This window comes from Oncorhynchus gorbuscha, linkage group LG01, assembly GCF_021184085.1.
Source record: "Oncorhynchus gorbuscha isolate QuinsamMale2020 ecotype Even-year linkage group LG01, OgorEven_v1.0, whole genome shotgun sequence".
NCBI lineage: Eukaryota > Metazoa > Chordata > Actinopteri > Salmoniformes > Salmonidae > Oncorhynchus > Oncorhynchus gorbuscha.
The window spans coordinates 32,662,624-32,682,915 of record NC_060173.1 but is presented as its reverse complement, the minus strand read 5'-3'; the positions used below and the strand labels follow the sequence as shown (position 1 = coordinate 32,682,915).

General features: G+C 46.7%; 1 protein-coding gene across 1 annotated transcript in view; it reads left to right on the top strand.

Moving 5' to 3' along the window:
• Positions 1 to 20,292, top strand: part of LOC124036204 (semaphorin-3E-like) — a 77,378-nt gene that overhangs the window by 18,702 nt on the left and 38,384 nt on the right. The window contains exons 2-5 of the mRNA XM_046350469.1: positions 9,879 to 10,039; positions 10,694 to 10,753; positions 15,048 to 15,167; positions 20,184 to 20,277. Of these exons, the coding sequence (XP_046206425.1) occupies positions 9,879 to 10,039; positions 10,694 to 10,753; positions 15,048 to 15,167; positions 20,184 to 20,277 (435 nt within the window). The remainder of the gene's footprint in view (positions 1 to 9,878; positions 10,040 to 10,693; positions 10,754 to 15,047; positions 15,168 to 20,183; positions 20,278 to 20,292) is intronic.

The window sequence follows — 20,292 nt, the reverse complement described above, 5'->3', positions numbered from 1 at the left end:
TGTGTTGTTGATCCAAAGGCCATGTATGTTGGATGTGTTGTTGAACCAAAGGTCATGTATGTTGGATGTGTTGTTGAACCAAAGGTCATGTATGTTGGATGTGTTGTTGAACCAAAGGTCATGTATGTTGGATGTGTTGTTGAACCAAAGGTCATGTATGTTGGATGTGTTGTTGAACCAAAGGTCATGTATGTTGGATGTGTTGTTGAACCAAAGGTCATGTATGTTGGATGTGTTGTTGAACCAAAGGTCATGTATGTTGGATGTGTTGTTGAACCAAAGGCCATGTATGTTGGATGTGTTGTTGAACCAAAGGTCATGTATGTTGGATGTGTTGTTGATCCAAAGGTCATGTATGTTGGATGTGTTGTTGAACCAAAGGCCATGTATGTTGGATGCGTTGTTGAACCATAGGTCATGTATGTTGGATGTGTTGTTGAACCAAAGGTCATGTATGTTGGATGTGTTGTTGATCCAAAGGTCATGTATGTTGGATGTGTTGTTGAACCAAAGGCCATGTATGTTGGATGTATTGTTGAACCAAAGGCCATGTATGTTGGATGTGTTGTTGAACCAAAGGTCATGTATGTTGGATGTGTTGTTGAACCAAAGGTCATGTATGTTGGATGTGTTGTTGAACCAAAGGTCATGTATGTTGGATGTGTTGTTGAACCAAAGGTCATGTATGTTGGATGTGTTGTTGAACCAAAGGTCATGTATGTTGGATGTGTTGTTGAACCAAAGGTCATGTATGTTGGATGTGTTGTTGAACCAAAGGTCATGTATGTTGGATGTGTTGTTGAACCAAAGGTCATGTATGTTGGATGTGTTGTTGAACCAAAGGCCATGTATGTTGGATGTGTTGTTGAACCAAAGGTCATGTATGTTGGATGTGTTGTTGATCCAAAGGTCATGTATGTTGGATGTGTTGTTGAACCAAAGGCCATGTATGTTGGATGCGTTGTTGAACCATAGGTCATGTATGTTGGATGTGTTGTTGAACCAAAGGTCATGTATGTTGGATGTGTTGTTGATCCAAAGGTCATGTATGTTGGATGTGTTGTTGATCCAAAGGTCATGTATGTTGGATGTGTTGTTGAACCAAAGGTCATGTATGTTGGATGTGTTGTTGAACCAAAGGCCATGTATGTTGGGTGTGTTGTTGAACCAAAGGTCATGTATGTTGGATGTGTTGTTGAACCAAAGGCCATGTATGTTGGATGTGTTGTTGAACCAAAGGTCATGTATGTTGGATGTGTTGTTGAACCATAGGTCATGTATGTTGGATGTGTTGTTGAACCAAAGGCCATGTATGTTGGATGCGTTGTTGATCCATAGGTCATGTATGTTGGATGTGTTGTTGAACCAAAGGCCATGTATGTTGGATGCGTTGTTGAACCAAAGCCCATGTATGTTGGATGTGTTGTTGAACCAAAGGTCATGTATGTTGGATGTGTTGTTGAACCAAAGGTCATGTATGTTGGATGTGTTGTTGAACCAAAGGTCATGTATGTTGGATGTGTTGTTGAACCATAGGTCATGTATGTTGGATGTGTTTTTGAACCAAAGGCCATGTATGTTGGATGTGTTGTTGAACCAAAGGCCATGTATGTTGGATGTGTTGTTGAACCAAAGGCCATGTATGTTGGATGTGTTGTTGAACCAAAGGCCATGTATGTTGGATGTGTTGTTGAACCAAAGGTCATGTATGTTGGATGTGTTGTTGAACCAAAGGTCATGTATGTTGGATGTGTTGTTGAACCATAGGTCATGTATGTTGGATGTGTTGTTGAACCAAAGGCCATGTATGTTGGATGCGTTGTTGATCCATAGGTCATGTATGTTGGATGTGTTGTTGAACCAAAGGCCATGTATGTTGGATGCGTTGTTGAACCAAAGCCCATGTATGTTGGATGTGTTGTTGAACCAAAGGTCATGTATGTTGGATGTGTTGTTGAACCAAAGGTCATGTATGTTGGATGTGTTGTTGAACCAAAGGTCATGTATGTTGGATGTGTTGTTGAACCATAGGTCATGTATGTTGGATGTGTTGTTGAACCAAAAGCCATGTATGTTGGATGCGTTGTTGATCCAAAGGTCATGTATGTTGGATGTGTTGGTGAACCAAATAGCAATTTCATGTTGCTAATAAAGCTTTTACTGCAACAATTCTGTCACTTACTATTTTCTTCTACTGTACGTTCTGTACATTCTATAAAGTGAAGATGACTCATTCACTTTTAGATAGTATGTTGCCAAAAATGCACACATTCGACACTCAACCAAAAAATGTAGTGGTTTACAGTAAAAGGAAACTTAATTATAAAAAACAATGAATTTCATTTAATCTATTGTCTGCAGGTAGAACTGAAACATGAAAAGTAATGCAGTTTTTGTAATGCCATCAACTGTTAGTATTTTGAAAGTCGTTGTGCTATAATTGACTATATGTTCCTCTTAAATAGAAAGAATGTGCTAGTGTTATGACAGAATGATTAGATATTGAGTGGGGTTTACTGTATTATGATGGAGTTATAGTATGTAAGGAAAGTTATTTTGTATTTTGAAATGTAGAGTTGGTATTAATGAACAAAATGTGGTTTTGAGCAGAAAATTAACTATTTGGCTAATTGTGTGATGTAGGTGTGTTGCTGTGTTATGAGTTTAGAAAAAGTATATAATATGAGATCTGTATGTAAAACATTTACATTTGACATTTTTGTCATTTATCAGATGCTATTATCTTACAGTAAGTGCATTCATTTTAAGATGGCTTGGTAAGACAACCACATATCACAGTCAAATATAAAGGACACAAACTTTCCATTCCAGCTTAACAATGGATATATAGCCTGCACATTTAAAATCTACGACTGAAAAAGCTGTAGTATTTGAGACACACATGATGGTACCGTAAGCAATCATTTGGTACCGTAAAGCCATCATTTCTGTTGAAAAACCCAAAATGTGAAAAATCGGTGGTTATACCGTTTTGGAAATACACTCTTCATATTTAATTCACTCAAGTCAAGTCCTGTCATTTCATTATCATTATCACCACATCATCATCATCACAATTAATCACCATTATAATTTTTGTTGTGAGAATTTGTCACCTTTATCCTTATCATCATCACCAACAACACTGTTTTTAGTCCAGTGGATGTTACTTATCCCATTCAGTTCCCATCATTCCCTCAGTGAATGTTAACTTATCCCATTCAGTTCCCATCATTCCCTCAGTGAATGTTAACTTATCCCATTCAGTTCCCATCATTCCCTCAGTGAATGTTAACTTATCCATTCAGTTCCCATCATTTCCTCAGTGAATGTTAACTTATCCCATTCAGTTCCCATCATTCCCTCAGTGGATGTTAACTTATCCATTCAGTTCCCATCATTCCCTCAGTGGATGTTAACTTATCCATTCAGTTCCCATCATTCCCTCAGTGAATGTTAACTTATCCCATTCAGTTCCCATCATTCCCTCAGTGGATGTTAACTTATCCATTCAGTTCCCATCATTCCCTCAGTGGATGTTAACTTATCCATTCAGTTCCCATCATTCCCTCAGTGAATGTTAACTTATCCCATTCAGTTCCCATCATTCCCTCAGTGGTTGTTAACTTATCCATTCAGTTCCCTTCATTCCCTCAGTGGATGTTAACTTATCCATTCAGTTCCCATTCCTTCCCTCAGTGAATGTTAACTTATCCCATTCAGTTCCCATCATTCCCTCAGTGAATGTTAACTTATCCCATTCAGTTCCCATCATTCCCTCAGTGAATGTTAACTTATCCCATTCAGTTCCCATCATTCCCTCAGTGAATGTTAGCTTATCCCATTCAGTTCCCATCATTCCCTCAGTGGATGTTAACTTATCCATTCAGTTCCCATCATTCCCTCAGTGAATGTTAACTTATCCCATTCAGTTCCCATTCCTTCCCTCAGTGAATGTTAACTTATCCCATTCAGTTCCCATCATTCCCTCAGTGGATGTTAACTTATCCATTCAGTTCCCATCATTCCCTCAGTGGATGTTAACTTATCCATTCAGTTCCCATCATTCCCTCAGTGGATGTTAACTTATCCATTCAGTTCCCATCATTCCCTCAGTGGATGTTAACTTATCCCATTCAGTTCCCATTCCTTCCCTCAGTGAATGTTAACTTATCCCATTCAGTTCCCATCATTCCCTCAGTGGATGTTAACTTATCCATTCAGTTCCCATCATTCCCTCAGTGGATGTTAACTTATCCATTCAGTTCCCATCATTCCCTCAGTGGATGTTAACTTATCCATTCAGTTCCCATCATTCCCTCAGTGGATGTTAACTTATCCCATTCAGTTCCCATTCCTTCCCTCAGTGAATGTTATCTTATCCCATTCAGTTCCCATCATTCCCTCAGTGGATGTTAACTTATCCATTCAGTTCCCTTCATTCCCTCAGTGGATGTTAACTTATCCATTCAGTTCCCTTCATTCCCTCAGTGGATGTTAACTTATCCATTCAGTTCCCATTCCTTCCCTCAGTGAATGTTAAACTATCCCATTCAGTTCCCATCATTCCCTCAGTGAATGTTAACTTATCCCATTCAGTTCCCATCATTCCCTCAGTGAATGTTAACTTATCCCATTCAGTTCCCATCATTCCCTCAGTGAATGTTAGCTTATCCCATTCAGTTCCCATCATTCCCTCAGTGGATGTTAACTTATCCATTCAGTTCCCATCATTCCCTCAGTGAATGTTAACTTATCCCATTCAGTTCCCATTCCTTCCCTCAGTGAATGTTAACTTATCCCATTCAGTTCCCATCATTCCCTCAGTGGATGTTAACTTATCCATTCAGTTCCCATCATTCCCTCAGTGGATGTTAACTTATTCATTCAGTTCCCATCATTCCCTCAGTGGATGTTAACTTATCCATTCAGTTCCCATCATTCCCTCAGTGGATGTTAACTTATCCCATTCAGTTCCCATTCCTTCCCTCAGTGAATGTTAACTTATCCCATTCAGTTCCCATCATTCCCTCAGTGGATGTTAACTTATCCATTCAGTTCCCATCATTCCCTCAGTGGATGTTAACTTATCCATTCAGTTCCCATCATTCCCTCAGTGGATGTTAACTTATCCATTCAGTTCCCATCATTCCGTCAGTGGATGTTAACTTATCCCATTCAGTTCCCATTCCTTCCCTCAGTGAATGTTAACTTATCCCATTCAGTTCCCATCATTCCCTCAGTGGATGTTAACTTATCCATTCAGTTCCCTTCATTCCCTCAGTGGATGTTAACTTATCCATTCAGTTCCCTTCATTCCCTCAGTGGATGTTAACTTATCCATTCAGTTCCCTTCATTCCCTCAGTGGATGTTAACTTATCCATTCAGTTCCCTTCATTCCCTCAGTGGATGTTAACTTATCCATTCAGTTCCCTTCATTCCCTCAGTGGATGTTAACTTATCCATTCAGTTCCCTTCATTCCCTCAGTGGATGTTAACTTATCCATTCAGTTCCCTTCATTCCCTCAGTGGATGTTAACTTATCCATTCAGTTCCCTTCATTCCCTCAGTGGATGTTAACTTATCCATTCAGTTCCCTTCATTCCCTCAGTGGATGTTAACTTATCCATTCAGTTCCCTTCATTCCCTCAGTGGATGTTAACTTATCCATTCAGTTCCCTTCATTCCCTCAGTGGATGTTAACTTATCCATTCAGTTCCCATTCCTTCCCTCAGTGAATGTTAACCTACCCCATTCAGTTCCCATTCCTTCCCTCAGTGAATGTTAACTTATCCCATTCAGTTCCCATCATTCCCTCAGTGAGTGTTAACTTATCCCATTCAGTTCCCATCATTCCCTCAGTGAATGTTAACTTATCCCATTCAGTTCCCATCATTCCCTCAGTGAATGTTAACTTATCCATTCAGTTCCCATCATTCCCTCAGTGAATGTTAACTTATCCATTCAGTTCCCATCATTCCCTCAGTGGATGTTAACTTATCCCATTCAGTTCCCATTCCTTCCCTCAGTGAATGTTAACTTATCCCATTCAGTTCCCATCATTCCCTCAGTGGATGTTAACTTATCCATTCAGTTCCCATCATTCCCTCAGTGGATGTTAACTTATCCATTCAGTTCCCATCATTCCCTCAGTGGATGTTAACTTATCCATTCAGTTCCCATCATTCCCTCAGTGGATGTTAACTTATCCCATTCAGTTCCCATTCCTTCCCTCAGTGAATGTTAACTTATCCCATTCAGTTCCCATCATTCCCTCAGTGGATGTTAACTTATCCATTCAGTTCCCTTCATTCCCTCAGTGGATGTTAATTTATCCATTCAGTTCCCTTCATTCCCTCAGTGGATGTTAACTTATCCATTCAGTTCCCATTCCTTCCCTCAGTGAATGTTAACTTATCCCATTCAGTTCCCATCATTCCCTCAGTGGATGTTAACTTATCCATTCAGTTCCCTTCATTCCCTCAGTGGATGTTAACTTATCCATTCAGTTCCCTTCATTCCCTCAGTGGATGTTAACTTATCCATTCAGTTCCCTTCATTCCCTCAGTGGATGTTAACTTATCCATTCAGTTCCCTTCATTCCCTCAGTGGATGTTAACTTATCCATTCAGTTCCCTTCATTCCCTCAGTGGATGTTAACTTATCCATTCAGTTCCCTTCATTCCCTCAGTGGATGTTAACTTATCCATTCAGTTCCCTTCATTCCCTCAGTGGATGTTAACTTATCCATTCAGTTCCCTTCATTCCCTCAGTGGATGTTAACTTATCCATTCAGTTCCCTTCATTCCCTCAGTGGATGTTAACTTATCCATTCAGTTCCCTTCATTCCCTCAGTGGATGTTAACTTATCCATTCAGTTCCCATTCCTTCCCTCAGTGAATGTTAACCTATCCCATTCAGTTCCCATTCCTTCCCTCAGTGAATGTTAACTTATCCCATTCAGTTCCCATCATTCCCTCAGTGAGTGTTAACTTATCCCATTCAGTTCCCATCATTCCCTCAGTGAATGTTAACTTATCCCATTCAGTTCCCATCATTCCCTCAGTGAATGTTAACTTATCCATTCAGTTCCCATCATTCCCTCAGTGAATGTTAACTTATCCCATTCAGTTCCCATTCCTTCCCTCAGTGAATGTTAACCTATCCCATTCAGTTCCCATTCCTTCCCTCAGTGAATGTTAACCTATCCCATTCAGTTCCCATCATTCACTCAGTGGATGACAAACTCCCTCCTGCTCCACTACACGTCTGTCCTAGTTATCGTCAGCTGAAGCATTACACATTCCATAGTGTGTTACATCTGGAGGTGTGTGAGTGTGCCCCACTTGTGTGTGAGCGCCGCGTATGTGTGTTTGCGTGCCACGTGTGCCTGCATGTATCTGTGTGTATGTGTGTGCGTGCAGGTGTATGTGTGCGTGCATGTGTGTGTATGTGTGAGTGCAGGAGTGTATGTGTGCATGTGTGCTTGAATGCGTGCTAGTTGCATGCCTTTTAAGAGCTGTAACTGCCTGGTTTAGATCATTACAGGAAGCGTGTCTGGGCACTGGCATATCAGCACCACCATATCCCCTCTGTCTACACCATAGAGATCTAACGGCAATTGTTATTTTTTAAACACATACACACACACTGTTTGAGATCAATGACGCTACCAAAACAATCAGACTAATCTCAATCCTAACAGCACCTAGAGATCTAATACCTCTTTAAACAAACCTTCACTCTGTTTCTACCACACAGAACTCTAATGCTAGCAAAACAAACAGAATGGATCTACCAGAGAAATCTAAAACCAGAAAAATAAACCGAATCTATTGGTCTCTACCGAGACATCTAATACTGTAGTAGATGTAATGCTACTAAAAACACAGATGCTGAAATAACAAATCACAGAACCCCCCTCCTGAAACACTGGCAGTTACTTAAATCTTGACATATAACTCCAGAGAAGTTCCGTCTGAGGAAACAGGTAGGGGGAGGTGATGGTTATGGTAGCCAGGAGTATTCTCCTCTCTTCTGGGCAAGAAAAAATGGCAGCTCCAATTTGGGAAAGGGAGGTTTACAAATAGAGAGTCTCATTTGATCATATAAACCACCCGTGTCCTGGACTGCTCTGCATGACGCTACGAAGCTTTAGGGGGTTTCCTAACACACTCCAGACTCTGTCTCATTGTCCACAAGGACATCCAGTTGTGCTCCAGGGCCCAGGGCATGCAACCCACCACAGCCCACAGGAAGTGACCCTCGCTGGGGCTGTAGCTCCTGGCTCTGGTCCTTCCCCCCCAGACCTGGGCTCCAGAGCTGTAGACATGATCGAAGGCAGACCTGACAGGTTTGATTAGAGGGAAAATATGTGAATGTGTGTGTGTGTGTGTGTGTGTGTGTGTGTGTGTGTGTGTGTGTGTGTGTGTGTGTGTGTGTGTGTGTGTGTGTGTGTGTGTGTGTGTGTGTGTGTGTGTGTGTGTGTGTGTGTGTGTGTGTGTGTGTGTGTGTGTGTGTGTGTGTGTGTGTGTGTGTGTGTGTGTGTGTGTGTGTGTGTGTGTGTGTGTGTGTGTGTGCGTGCGTGACCCATGTTTTCAGTCAATATTAAACTTCACCCTCCTAATCAAACTCACGGTCTAGTGACACAATAGGATAAATAAAACTTAAAGGCAGAAGGAAGAAGTCCTCCCTAGAAACTGATCTAAGGCCCATTTAAAATTATTCTCCCAATGGTTCAAGTTAGGATTTGAGGACTGTAAGCTGATCCTAGATCGGTACCTAAGGGCAACCGCTACCCAAGGTCAGATAAAGACAACAGTTCCGTTTCCTGTCTGATAAAATGACTTCCTCCCCTCGAGACAGCTGATAGGCTTGGCTGTGAGTATCAAATATCCCATTCAGCAATCACAACATCTTTCCCAGGCATTACATCCGAGTTCTTACCAATGCTCTTCTGGGAGAAGCTTTGGGATGTGACTAGTGTTCTTCCTGATTAGTATCTTCAAGTTCATAACATATGATACAACAACATTTGAACCATGTACAAGACAGTGTTGGATTTGGTGCAGCTTTTAGGAATCTATATGACAGGAAAATTGCTCAGCTTTAAAACACACACACACACACACACACACACACACACACACACACACACACACACACACACACACACACACACACACACACACACACACACACACACACACACACACACACACACACACACACACACACACACACACACACACACACACACACACACACACACACACACACACACACACACACACACACACACACACAGATGGACAAAGCACTTTGGGGTGTGCGATTTGTTATGCTGATGCTAAACAGCCAGTGAAAAACATGTACATTCATCACAGAAACTCTTCTTTTACATAATGTTGGTTAAAGTGCTTGAAGGTATGCTATTACACGGAGTGCAGATTTCTGATATAAAGTAGTTACATTTTTCACATTTTGCAAGCCTTCAATCATGTGGGCACCACTGTATCCTACTGGTTGTGTAACTTTGAAAGCTTGTTTTGAAAGCTTTGCCTATAGACTTGTAATAGCCTCTCCCTCCCCATCTCTCTTTCCTCTCTCTCTCTCTCTCTCTCTCTCTCTCTCTCTCTCTCTCTCTCTCTCTCTCTCTCTCTCTCTCTCTCTCTCTCTCTCTCTCTCTCTCTCTCTCTCTCTCTCTCTCTCTCTCTCTCTCTCTCTCTCTCTCTCTCTCTCTCTCTCTCTCTCTCTCTCTCTCACTCTCTCTCTCTCTCTCTCTTACTCTCTCTCTCTCTCTCTCTCTCTCTCTCTCTCTCTCTCTCTCTCTCTCTCTCTCTCTCTCTCTCTCTCTTTCTTCTCTCTCCCTGTGCAGAGTTATGGGATCTGAACAGGACGTGGGTGTTTCAGGGACCAGGTCCCTCCCTGCAGCCCCAGACCATGCTGTTGGACGAGGCCCATGAAAGGCTGTACGTAGGGGCTAAAAACATCCTGTACTCCCTCAGCCTGGAGAGAGTTAACCACCAACACAGAGAGGTACTGTAGGCCTGTCTGTCTGTCTGTCAGTCGGTCTGTTCATGTGTGGAGGGGACTTGAACTCTTACCACTCAAGGTCATTAGGTTACCTAAACAGAGTGTATGTGTTTGTGCATCTTCATTATATTACCAAGGAGTGTTTCCATAAAGAGCACACATTTGGACATAGATGCTGCCCCCTTAACCTCTGATAGGCTGGGTGGAATTGTCTCCATATTACTAGTACTTCTCCAGCCCTATATACATGTAATAATGGCTTTCAGATCCAACTCTTTCCTCGAGGTGGTTGAAGTAATAGTTGAGGGTGTTATAATAAGGTGTTATTAACTTTAATTATGTTTAATTACATTAAATAATGACATAAAGGGCAGGATAACTGACTACGGAACATATCTGTAATGTAGAGAAAATAATGCGATTATAATTGTCCATTTCCTACTGAGTCATTATTATTAGGTAATCGAGATTATTATTATTGTAAATAAATGTGTATCTTTTATCACTGATATCTTTAATGATGATAGAGAGGGACATACATGACACAACATGTGATGCACACCAGTCAAACAGACATACATTGTGTATGTGAGTTTGTGTGCATGTGCATGTGGATATGCATGTGTTGGTGTGTTATGTATTGTCATTTCTCCCCAGATCGACTGGGCCAGCTCTGTGTCGCAGGTAGAAGATTGTCTGATGAAAGGCAGAGAAAAGGTAACAACATCTGATCATTCTACGTTTGTAGCACTCCGTAATTTATTCAAAAATGTAATGTGTCATAGTTTACCCTTCAAATACATACCTAACCACTCTCCCTTCCTCCCTCCTGCTTGTCCCTCCCTCCCTCCCTCCCTCCCTCCCTCCCTCCCTCCCTCCCCCTCCCTCCCTCCCTCCCTCCCTCCCTCCCCCTCCCTCCCTCCCTCCCTCCCTGCTACCCTCTCCCTTCCTCCCTCCTGCTTGTCCCTCCCTCCCTCCATTCCTCCATCCTGCTTGTCCCTCCCTGCTCCCCTCTCCCTTCCTCCCTCCTGCTTGTCCCTCCCTCCCTTCCCTCCCTCCTGCTTGTCCCTCCCTCCCTCCTGCTTGTCCCTCCCTCCCTCCCTCCCTACCTCCCTCCCTCCCTCCCCCTCCCTCCCTCCCTGCTCCCCTCTCCCCTCCCTCCCTCCCTCCCTCCCTCCCTCCCTTCCTCCATCCTGCTTGTCCCTCCCCCCTCCCTCCCTCCCTCCCTCCCTCCCTCGCTCCCTCCCTCCCTCCCTCCCTGCTCCCCTCTACCTTCCTCCATCCCTCTGCCCTCCCTCCCTCCCTATCTCCTCTACCTTCCTCCATCCCTCTGCCCTCCCTCCCTCCATCCCTCCCTGCTCCCCTCTACCTTCCTCCATCCCTCTGCCCTCCCTCCCTCCCTGCTCCCCTCTACCTTCCTCCATCCCTCTGCCCTCCCTCCCTCCCTCCCTGCTCCCCTCTACCTTCCTCCATCCCTCTGCCCTCCCTCCCTCCCTGCTCCTCTCTAACTTCCTCCATCCCTCTGCCCTCCCTCCCTCCCTCCCTGCTCCCCTCTACCTTCCTCCATCCCTCTGCCCTCCCTCCCTCCCTCCCTCCCTCCCTCCCTGCTCCCCTACCTTCCTCCATCCCTCTGCCCTCCCTCCCTCCCTGCTCCCCTCTACCTTCCTCCATCCCTCTGCCCTCCCTCCCTCCCTGCTCCCCTCTACCTTCCTCCATCCCTCTGCCCTCCCTCCCTCCCTGCTCCCCTCTACCTTCCTCCATCCCTCTGCCCTCCCTCCCTCCCTCCCTGCTCCCCTCTACCTTCCTCCATCCCTCTGCCCTCCCTCCCTCCCTGCTCCCCTCTACCTTCCTCCATCCCTCTGCCCTCCCTCCCTCCCTGCTCCCCTCTACCTTCCTCCATCCCTCTGCCCTCCCTCCCTCCCTGCTCCCCTCTACCTTCCTCCATCCCTCTGCCCTCCCTCCCTCCCTGCTCCCTTCTACCTTCCTCCATCCCTCTGCCCTCCCTCCCTCCCTGCTCCCCTCTACCTTCCTCCATCCCTCTGCCCTCCCTCCCTGCTCCCCTCTACCTTCCTCCATCCCTCTGCCCTCCCTCCCTCCCTGCTCCCCTCTACCTTCCTCCATCCCTCTGCCCTCCCTCCCTCCCTACTCCCCTCTACCTTCCTCCATCCCTCTGCCCTCCCTCCCTCCCTCCCTCCCTGCTCCCCTCTACCTTCCTCCATCCCTCTGCCCTCCCTCCCTCCCTGCTCCCCTCTACCTTCCTCCATCCCTCTGCCCTCCCTCCCTCCCTGCTCCCCTCTACCTTCCTCCATCCCTCTGCCCTCCCTCCCTCCCTGCTCCCCTCTACCTTCCTCCATCCCTCTGCCCTCCCTCCCTCCCTGCTCCCCTCTACCTTCCTCCATCCCTCTGCCCTCCCTCCCTCCCTGCTCCCCTCTACCTTCATCCATTCCTCTGCCCTCCCTCCCTCCCTCCCTACTCCCCTCTACCTTCCTCCATCCCTCTGCCCTCCCTCCCTCCCTCCCTCCCTGCTCCCCTCTACCTTCCTCCATCCCTCTGCCCTCCCTCCCTCCCTGCTCCCCTCTACCTTCCTCCATCCCTCTGCCCTCCCTCCCTCCCTCCCTGCTCCCCTCTACCTTCCTCCATCCCTCTGCCCTCCCTCCCTCCCTGCTCCCCTCTACCTTCCTCCATCCCTCTGCCCTCCCTCCCTCCCTGCTCCCCTCTACCTTCCTCCATCCCTTTGCCCTCCCTCCCTCCCTGCTCCCCTCTACCTTCCTCCATCCCTTTGCCCTCCCTCCCTCCCTGCTCCCCTCTACCTTCCTCAATCCCTTTGCCCTCCCTCCCTCCCTGCACCCCTCTACCTTCCTCCATCCCTCTGCCCTCCCTCCCTCCCTGCTCCCCTCTACCTTCCTCCATCCCTCTGCCCTCCCTCCCTCCCTCCCTGCTCCCCTCTACCTTCCTCCATCCCTCTGCCCTCCCTCCCTCCATCCCTCCCTGCTCCCCTCTACCTTCCTCCATCCCTCTGCCCTCCCTCCCTCCCTGCTCCCCTCTACCTTCCTCCATCCCTTTGCCCTCCCTCCCTCCCTGCTCCCCTCTACCTTCCTCCATCCCTCTGCCCTCCCTCCCTCCCTGCTCCCCTCTACCTTCCTCCATCCCTTTGCCCTCCCTCCCACCCTGCTCCCCTCTACCTTCCTCCATCCCTCTGCCCTCCCTCCCTCCATCCCTCCCTGCTCCCCTCTACCTTCCTCCATCCCTCTGCCCTCCCTCCCTCCCTGCTCCCCTCTACCTTCCTCCATCCCTCTGCCCTCCCTCCCTCCCTCCCTGCTCCCCTCTACCTTCCTCCATCCCTCTGCCCTCCCTCCCTCCCTGCTCCTCTCTAACTTCCTCCATCCCTCTGCCCTCCCTCCCTCCCTCCCTGCTCCCCTCTACCTTCCTCCATCCCTCTGCCCTCCCTCCCTCCCTCCCTCCCTCCCTGCTCCCCTCTACCTTCCTCCATCCCTCTGCCCTCCCTCCCTCCCTGCTCCCCTCTACCTTCCTCCATCCCTCTGCCCTCCCTCCCTCCCTGCTCCCCTCTACCTTCCTCCATCCCTCTGCCCTCCCTCCCTCCCTGCTCCCCTCTACCTTCCTCCATCCCTCTGCCCTCCCTCCCTCCCTCCCTGCTCCCCTCTACCTTCCTCCATCCCTCTGCCCTCCCTCCCTCCCTGCTCCCCTCTACCTTCCTCCATCCCTCTGCCCTCCCTCCCTCCCTGCTCCCCTCTACCTTCCTCCATCCCTCTGCCCTCCCTCCCTCCCTGCTCCCCTCTACCTTCCTCCATCCCTCTGCCCTCCCTCCCTCCCTGCTCCCTTCTACCTTCCTCCATCCCTCTGCCCTCCCTCCCTCCCTGCTCCCCTCTACCTTCCTCCATCCCTCTGCCCTCCCTCCCTGCTCCCCTCTACCTTCCTCCATCCCTCTGCCCTCCCTCCCTCCCTGCTCCCCTCTACCTTCCTCCATCCCTCTGCCCTCCCTCCCTCCCTACTCCCCTCTACCTTCCTCCATCCCTCTGCCCTCCCTCCCTCCCTCCCTCCCTGCTCCCCTCTACCTTCCTCCATCCCTCTGCCCTCCCTCCCTCCCTGCTCCCCCTCTGCCCTTCCTCCATCCCTCTGCCCTCCCTCCCCATCCCTGCTCCCCTCTCTACCTTCCTCCATCCCTCTGCCCTCCCTCCCTCCCTGCTCCCCTCTACCTTCCTCCATCCCTCTGCCCTCCCTCCCTCCCTGCTCCCCTACCTTCCTCCATCCCTCTGCCCTCCCCCTCCCTCCCTGCTCCCCTCTACCTTCCTCCATCCCTCTGCCCTCCCTCCCTCCCTCCCTGCTCCCCTCTACCTTCCTCCATCCCTCTGCCCTCCCTCCCTCCCCCTCCCTGCTCCCCTCTACCTTCCTCCATCCCTCTGCCCTCCCTCCCTCCCTGCTCCCCTCTACCTTCCTCCATCCCTCTGCCCTCCCTCCCTCCCTGCTCCCTACCTTCTCCATCCTCTCCCTCCATTCCTCCATCCCTTGCCCTCCCTCCCTCCCTGCTCCCCTCTACCTTCCTCCATCCCTTTGCCCTCCCTCCCTCCCTGCTCCCCTCTACCTTCCTCAATCCCTTTGCCCCCTCCCTCCCTCCCTGCACCCCTCTACCTTCCTCCATCCCTCTGCCCTCCCTCCCTCCCTGCTCCCCTCTACCTTCCTCCATCCCTCTGCCCTCCCTCCCTCCCTCCCTGCTCCCCTCTACCTTCCTCCATCCCTCTGCCCTCCCTCCCTCCATCCCTCCCTGCTCCCCTCTACCTTCCTCCATCCCTCTGCCCTCCCTCCCTCCCTGCTCCCCTCTACCTTCCTCCATCCCTTTGCCCTCCCTCCCTCCCTGCTCCCCTCTACCTTCCTCCATCCCTCTGCCCTCCCTCCCTCCCTGCTCCCCTCTACCTTCCTCCATCCCTTTGCCCTCCCTCCCACCCTGCTCCCCTCTACCTTCCTCCATCCCTCTGCCCTCTCTCTCTCCCTACAGCCAGAGTGTGCTAACTACATCAAGGTGCTGCATCGGTATAACACCACCCACCTGCTGGCCTGTGGAACCGGAGCATTTAATCCTCACTGTGCCAAAATCAGGGTGGGACACACAGGACAGGTTAGCAGGGTTGGGAGGGTTGTTTGTTGATTTGGAGTTACCATTGGGGCTGATGTACACTCAATGGTCAGTTTATTAGGTACACACATCTAGTACTGGGTGGCACCCCCATTGCCTACAGAACAGCCTGAATTCTTCAGGGCATGGAAAATTTGCTCAATTGGTATGAAGGGACCTAACGTGTGCCAAGAAAACATTAAAATCAAATTGTATTTGTTACATGCTTCGTAAACAACAGGTGTAGACTAACAGTGAAAGGCTTACTTACAGGCCGTTCCCAACAATGCAGAGAGAAGGAACAAATAGAACAACAGGAAAATAATAATACAAAGAACAATACAAAATGAGTAATGATAACTTGGCGACATACACGGGGCAGCAGTACCATGTCGATGTGCAGGGATACGTGGGAATTGGGGTAGATATGTACATATACGTAGGGATAAAGTGCCTAGGCAACAGGAATAATAATAAAAAGTAACATCAGTGTATATGATGAGTGCAAAAAGGGTCAATGCAGATAGTCCGGGTAGCTATTGGTTAACTCTATTGGTTAACTCTATTGGTTAACTCTATTGGTGAACTCTATTGGTTAACTCTATTGGTTAACTCTATTGGTTAACTCTATTGGTTAACTCTATTGGTGAACTCTATTGGTTAACTCTATTGGTTAACTCTATTGGTTAACTCTATTGGTTAACTCTATTGGTTAACTCTATTGGTGAACTCTATTGGTTAACTCTATTGGTTAACTCTATTGGTGAACTCTATTGGTGAACTCTATTGGTGAACTCTATTGGTTAACTCTATTGGTTAACTCTATTGGTTAACTCTATTGGTGAACTCTATTGGTGAACTCTATTGGTTAACTCTATTGGTGAACTCTATTGGTTAACTCTATTGGTTAACTCTATTGGTTAACTCTATTGGTTAACTCTATTGGTGAACTCTATTGGTGAACTCTATTGGTGAACTCTATTGGTTAACTCTATTGGTGAACTCTATTGGTTAACTCTATTGGTGAACTCTATTGGTTAACTCTATTGGTTAACTCTATTGGTTAACTCTATTGGTGAACTCTATTGGTTAACTCTATTGGTTAACTCTATTGGTTAACTCTATTGGTTAACTCTATTGGTTAACAAAAATATAAATGCAACATGCAACAATTTCAAAGATTTTACTGAGTAACAGTTCATATAAGCAAATTACTCAATTTAAATCATTTTATTAGGCCCTAATCTATGGATTTCACATGACTGGGAATACAGAAATGCATCTGTTGGTCACAGACACATTAAAACAATGGGCCTCACAATGGGCCTCAGGATCTCATCTCAATATCTCTGTGCATTCAAATTGCCATCGATAAAATGCAATTGTGTTCATTGTCCATAGCTTATGCCTGCCCATACCATAACCCCACCGCCACCACGGGGCACTCAGTTCACAATGTAGACATCATCAAACCGCTCGCCCACACAACGCCATACAATTGGTCTGCGGTTGTGAGGAAGGTTGAATGTACTGCCAAATTCTCTAAAACTCTGTTGTAGACGGCTTGTGGCAGAGAAAACTTCAGACATCTGTGGCATTGTGTTGTGTCACAAAACTGCACATTTTAGAGTGCCTTTTATTGTACCCAGCACAAGGTGCATCTGTGTAATGATCATGCTGTTTAATACATGTCTTGATATGCCACAACTGTCAGGTGGATGGATTATCTTGGCAAAGAAAAAATGCTCACTAACAGGGATGTAAACAAATTTGTACACAACATTTGAGGGAAATAAGCTTTTTGTACTTATGGAAAATGTCTGGGATCTTTCATTTCAGCTCATGAAACATGGCTTGGGGTAGAAGGGGGGGTAGAAGCTGTTCAGTGTCCTATTGGTTCCAGACTTGGTGCATCAGTACCGCTTGTCGTACAGTAGCAGAGGGAACAGTCAATGACTTGGGTGGTTGGAGTCTTCAACAGAGGTCCTGGATGGCAGGAAGGTCCTGGATGGCAGGAAGCTGGGCCCAGTGATGTGCTGGCCTGTACTCACTACCCTCTGTAGCGCCTTGGGGTCAGATGCCAAGCAGTTGCCATTCCAAGCGATGATGCAGCCAGTCAAGATGCTCTCAATGGTGCAGCTGTAGAACTTTTTGAGGATCCGAGGGCCCTTTTCAGCATTCTGAGGGGGTAGAGGCGTTGTCATGCCCTCTTCATGACTGTGTTGATGTGTGTAGACCATGATAATTCCTTAGTGATGTGGAAACCAAAGAACTTGAAGCTCTTGACCTGCTCCACTACAGCTCCGTTGATGTGGATGGAGGCGTGCTCCGCTCTTCATTTCCTGTAGTTCACGATCAGCTCTTTTGTTTTGCTGAAGTTGAAGTAGAAGTTGATGTCCTGGCATCACACTGCAAAATCTCTGACCTCCTCCTTGCAGGCTGTCTCATCGTCGTCATTGATCAGGCCTACCACCGTCGTGTCGTCTGCAAACTTGATGGTCTTGGAGTCGTACGTGGTCATACAGTTGTGGGTGAACAAGGAGTATAGGAAGAGACTAAGCGAACAATACTTGTTTAAGTATGGCAGATGTGGCAGATGTTTGTTTAATGTTTAATCAAACACAAAACAACACCGGAACAAAACAATAAACGTGAATAAACGAAACAGTCCTGTGTGGTAACAAACACTGACACGGAAGACAAAACACCCACAACTCAAAAGTGAAACCAGGCTACCTAAGTATGATTCTCAATCAGGGACAACGATTGACAGCTTCCTCTGATTGAGAACCATACTAGGCCGAACACAGAAATCCCAAATTATAGAAAAACGAACATAGACACCGACCCACACCCTCCCCTATAGGTTTAGGTTTTGCAGCCGGAGTCTGCACCTTTGGGGGGGTGGGGGTACTGTCACGTTCTGACCTTAGTTCCTTTGTTATGTCTTTGTTTTAGTATGGTCAGGGCGTGAGTTGGGTGGGTTTTCTATGTTCGTTTTTCTATCATTTGGGATTTCTGTGTTTGGCCTCAGTTTGGCCTCGAGTATGGTTCTCAATCAGAGGCAGCTGTCAATTGTTGTCCCTGATTGAGAATCAAACTTAGGTAGCCTGGTTTCACTTTTAAGTTTTGGGTGTTTTGTCTTCTGTGTCAGTGTTTGTTACCACACAGGACTGTTTCGTTTATTCACGTTTATTGTTTTGTTCCAGTGTTCTGTTGTGTTTGATTAAACATTATGGACACTTACCACGCTGCGCATTGGTCCTCCGATCCTTCTCGCTACTCCTCCTCAGAAGAGGAGGACGAGATCCGTTACAAGAGGTATGCGAATTGGAGTGAAGAAAATCACAATATATAATTATGATTTTTCAGGGGGTGCTGCAGCACCCTGAGCACCCCTAGTTCCTGCGGCTATGGATACCCGGTGTGGAGTGGTCGTCTGCTGAAATAGCCCATCCGTGACAAGGAGTTGTGAGTTCCAAGATGCCGTTCTGCACACCATTGTTGTACTTTTTGCCATTCTCCTTTGACATCTCATCAACAAGCTGTTTTTGCCCACATGACTGCCAATGACTGGATGTGTTTTGCTTAGGTCACTTGTTTTGCCCATTCTAACATTCGAGCGAACAGTAACTGGATGCCTGTCTCCCTGCTTTATATAGCAAGCCACGGCCACGTGACTTCCTGTCTGCAGGAACAAACCATTTTTTGTGAACCTAATAAATGTATGAACACATTCAGAAGGACATGCTGCTGGTTTGGCTCAGTCTCGTCATATGTTCTTTGGGACACATGCAGTCTTTCTTAAATGATCCGTAAATACCGCAACACATCCACTGGTCAATTTGTGTCTCCTGAGAGAGAGAGAAGGGGAGTTTGTTTATTCACCTGACAGTGAAACACAGAGATACACAAGGAGTGACATAAATTACGAGATTTTTTCAAAAACGATATATATCCATTTTAAGAAATGTTGGTAAATGAGCTTTTATTGTTTATCGAAATTATGAAAGAGATTGTTCAATGTATTTATTCAATACTATATATCAGTCTCAATTTCAGAAAAATGAGTAGTAAAGCTAGGTTTTAATAAACATGTAACAAATAAATGTTAATAAAGAACTGCACAAATAATGCATTTGTTTTCAAATAATAAAAATACAGTCAATACAGTAATATGAGATACAGTAATATGGAATCTGTAGGTAAAACATTGACCTTTTATTAATCTATGGTTGTCACGATCGTTGTTGGACTAAATGGACCAAGGCACAGCGTGCGTAGAGTTTCACACGTTTTAATAAATGAAACTCACCAAAAACAATACAGAACAAAACGTGAAGTAAATGCAGTGTTCACAGGCACTACAGAAAAACAAGATCCCACAAAAACCCAGTGGGAAAAAAAGGCTGCCTAAATATGATCCCCAATCAGAGACAACGATAGACCGCTGCCTCTGATTGGGAGCCATACCAGGCCAACATAGAGTTGAAAAAACTAGACTACCCAGCCTAGTCACATCCTGACCTAACCAAAATAGAGAATAAAAAGGATCTCTAAGGTCAGGGTGTGACAATGGTAGCCTACTGGCAGTTAGTTTATGTGTCTCCTGAGAAATGGAGAGAGAGAGAGAAGGAAGAGTGTGTGTGAGAGAGAGAGTGTGAGAGAGAGAAGCAAGACTGTGTGTGAGAGAGAGAGAGAGAGAGAGAGAGAGAGAGAGAGAGAGAGAGAGAGAGAGAGAGAGAGAGAGAGAGAGAGAGAGAGAGAGATATGGTACTTAAAGGTAGCTTGTGTGTCCTCTGAGAGAAAGGGACTGTGTTTGTTTGGGCTGTGAGTTAATTTAGTTTATATAATCCACTGTCAGTCTGAGAGGACCTGTGACAACAGCACCATCAGGAAAAACAAAAAATCTTCCTCTGGCACCAGGCACGCTATGGCTAAGTTCAAGCTCAGTGACTCCGCTGTGTGTGCATGTGTCAGCATGCGCGTGTGTTCTCACTGCTACTTTTCGGTCCCCAGGTCAGGCAGTTTGAGCTGGAGGAGCAGAGTATAGAGAGAGGCAGAGGGAGATGTCCCTATGACCACAACAGCCCCGTTACATCCACCCTGGACAGTAAGAATACCTATC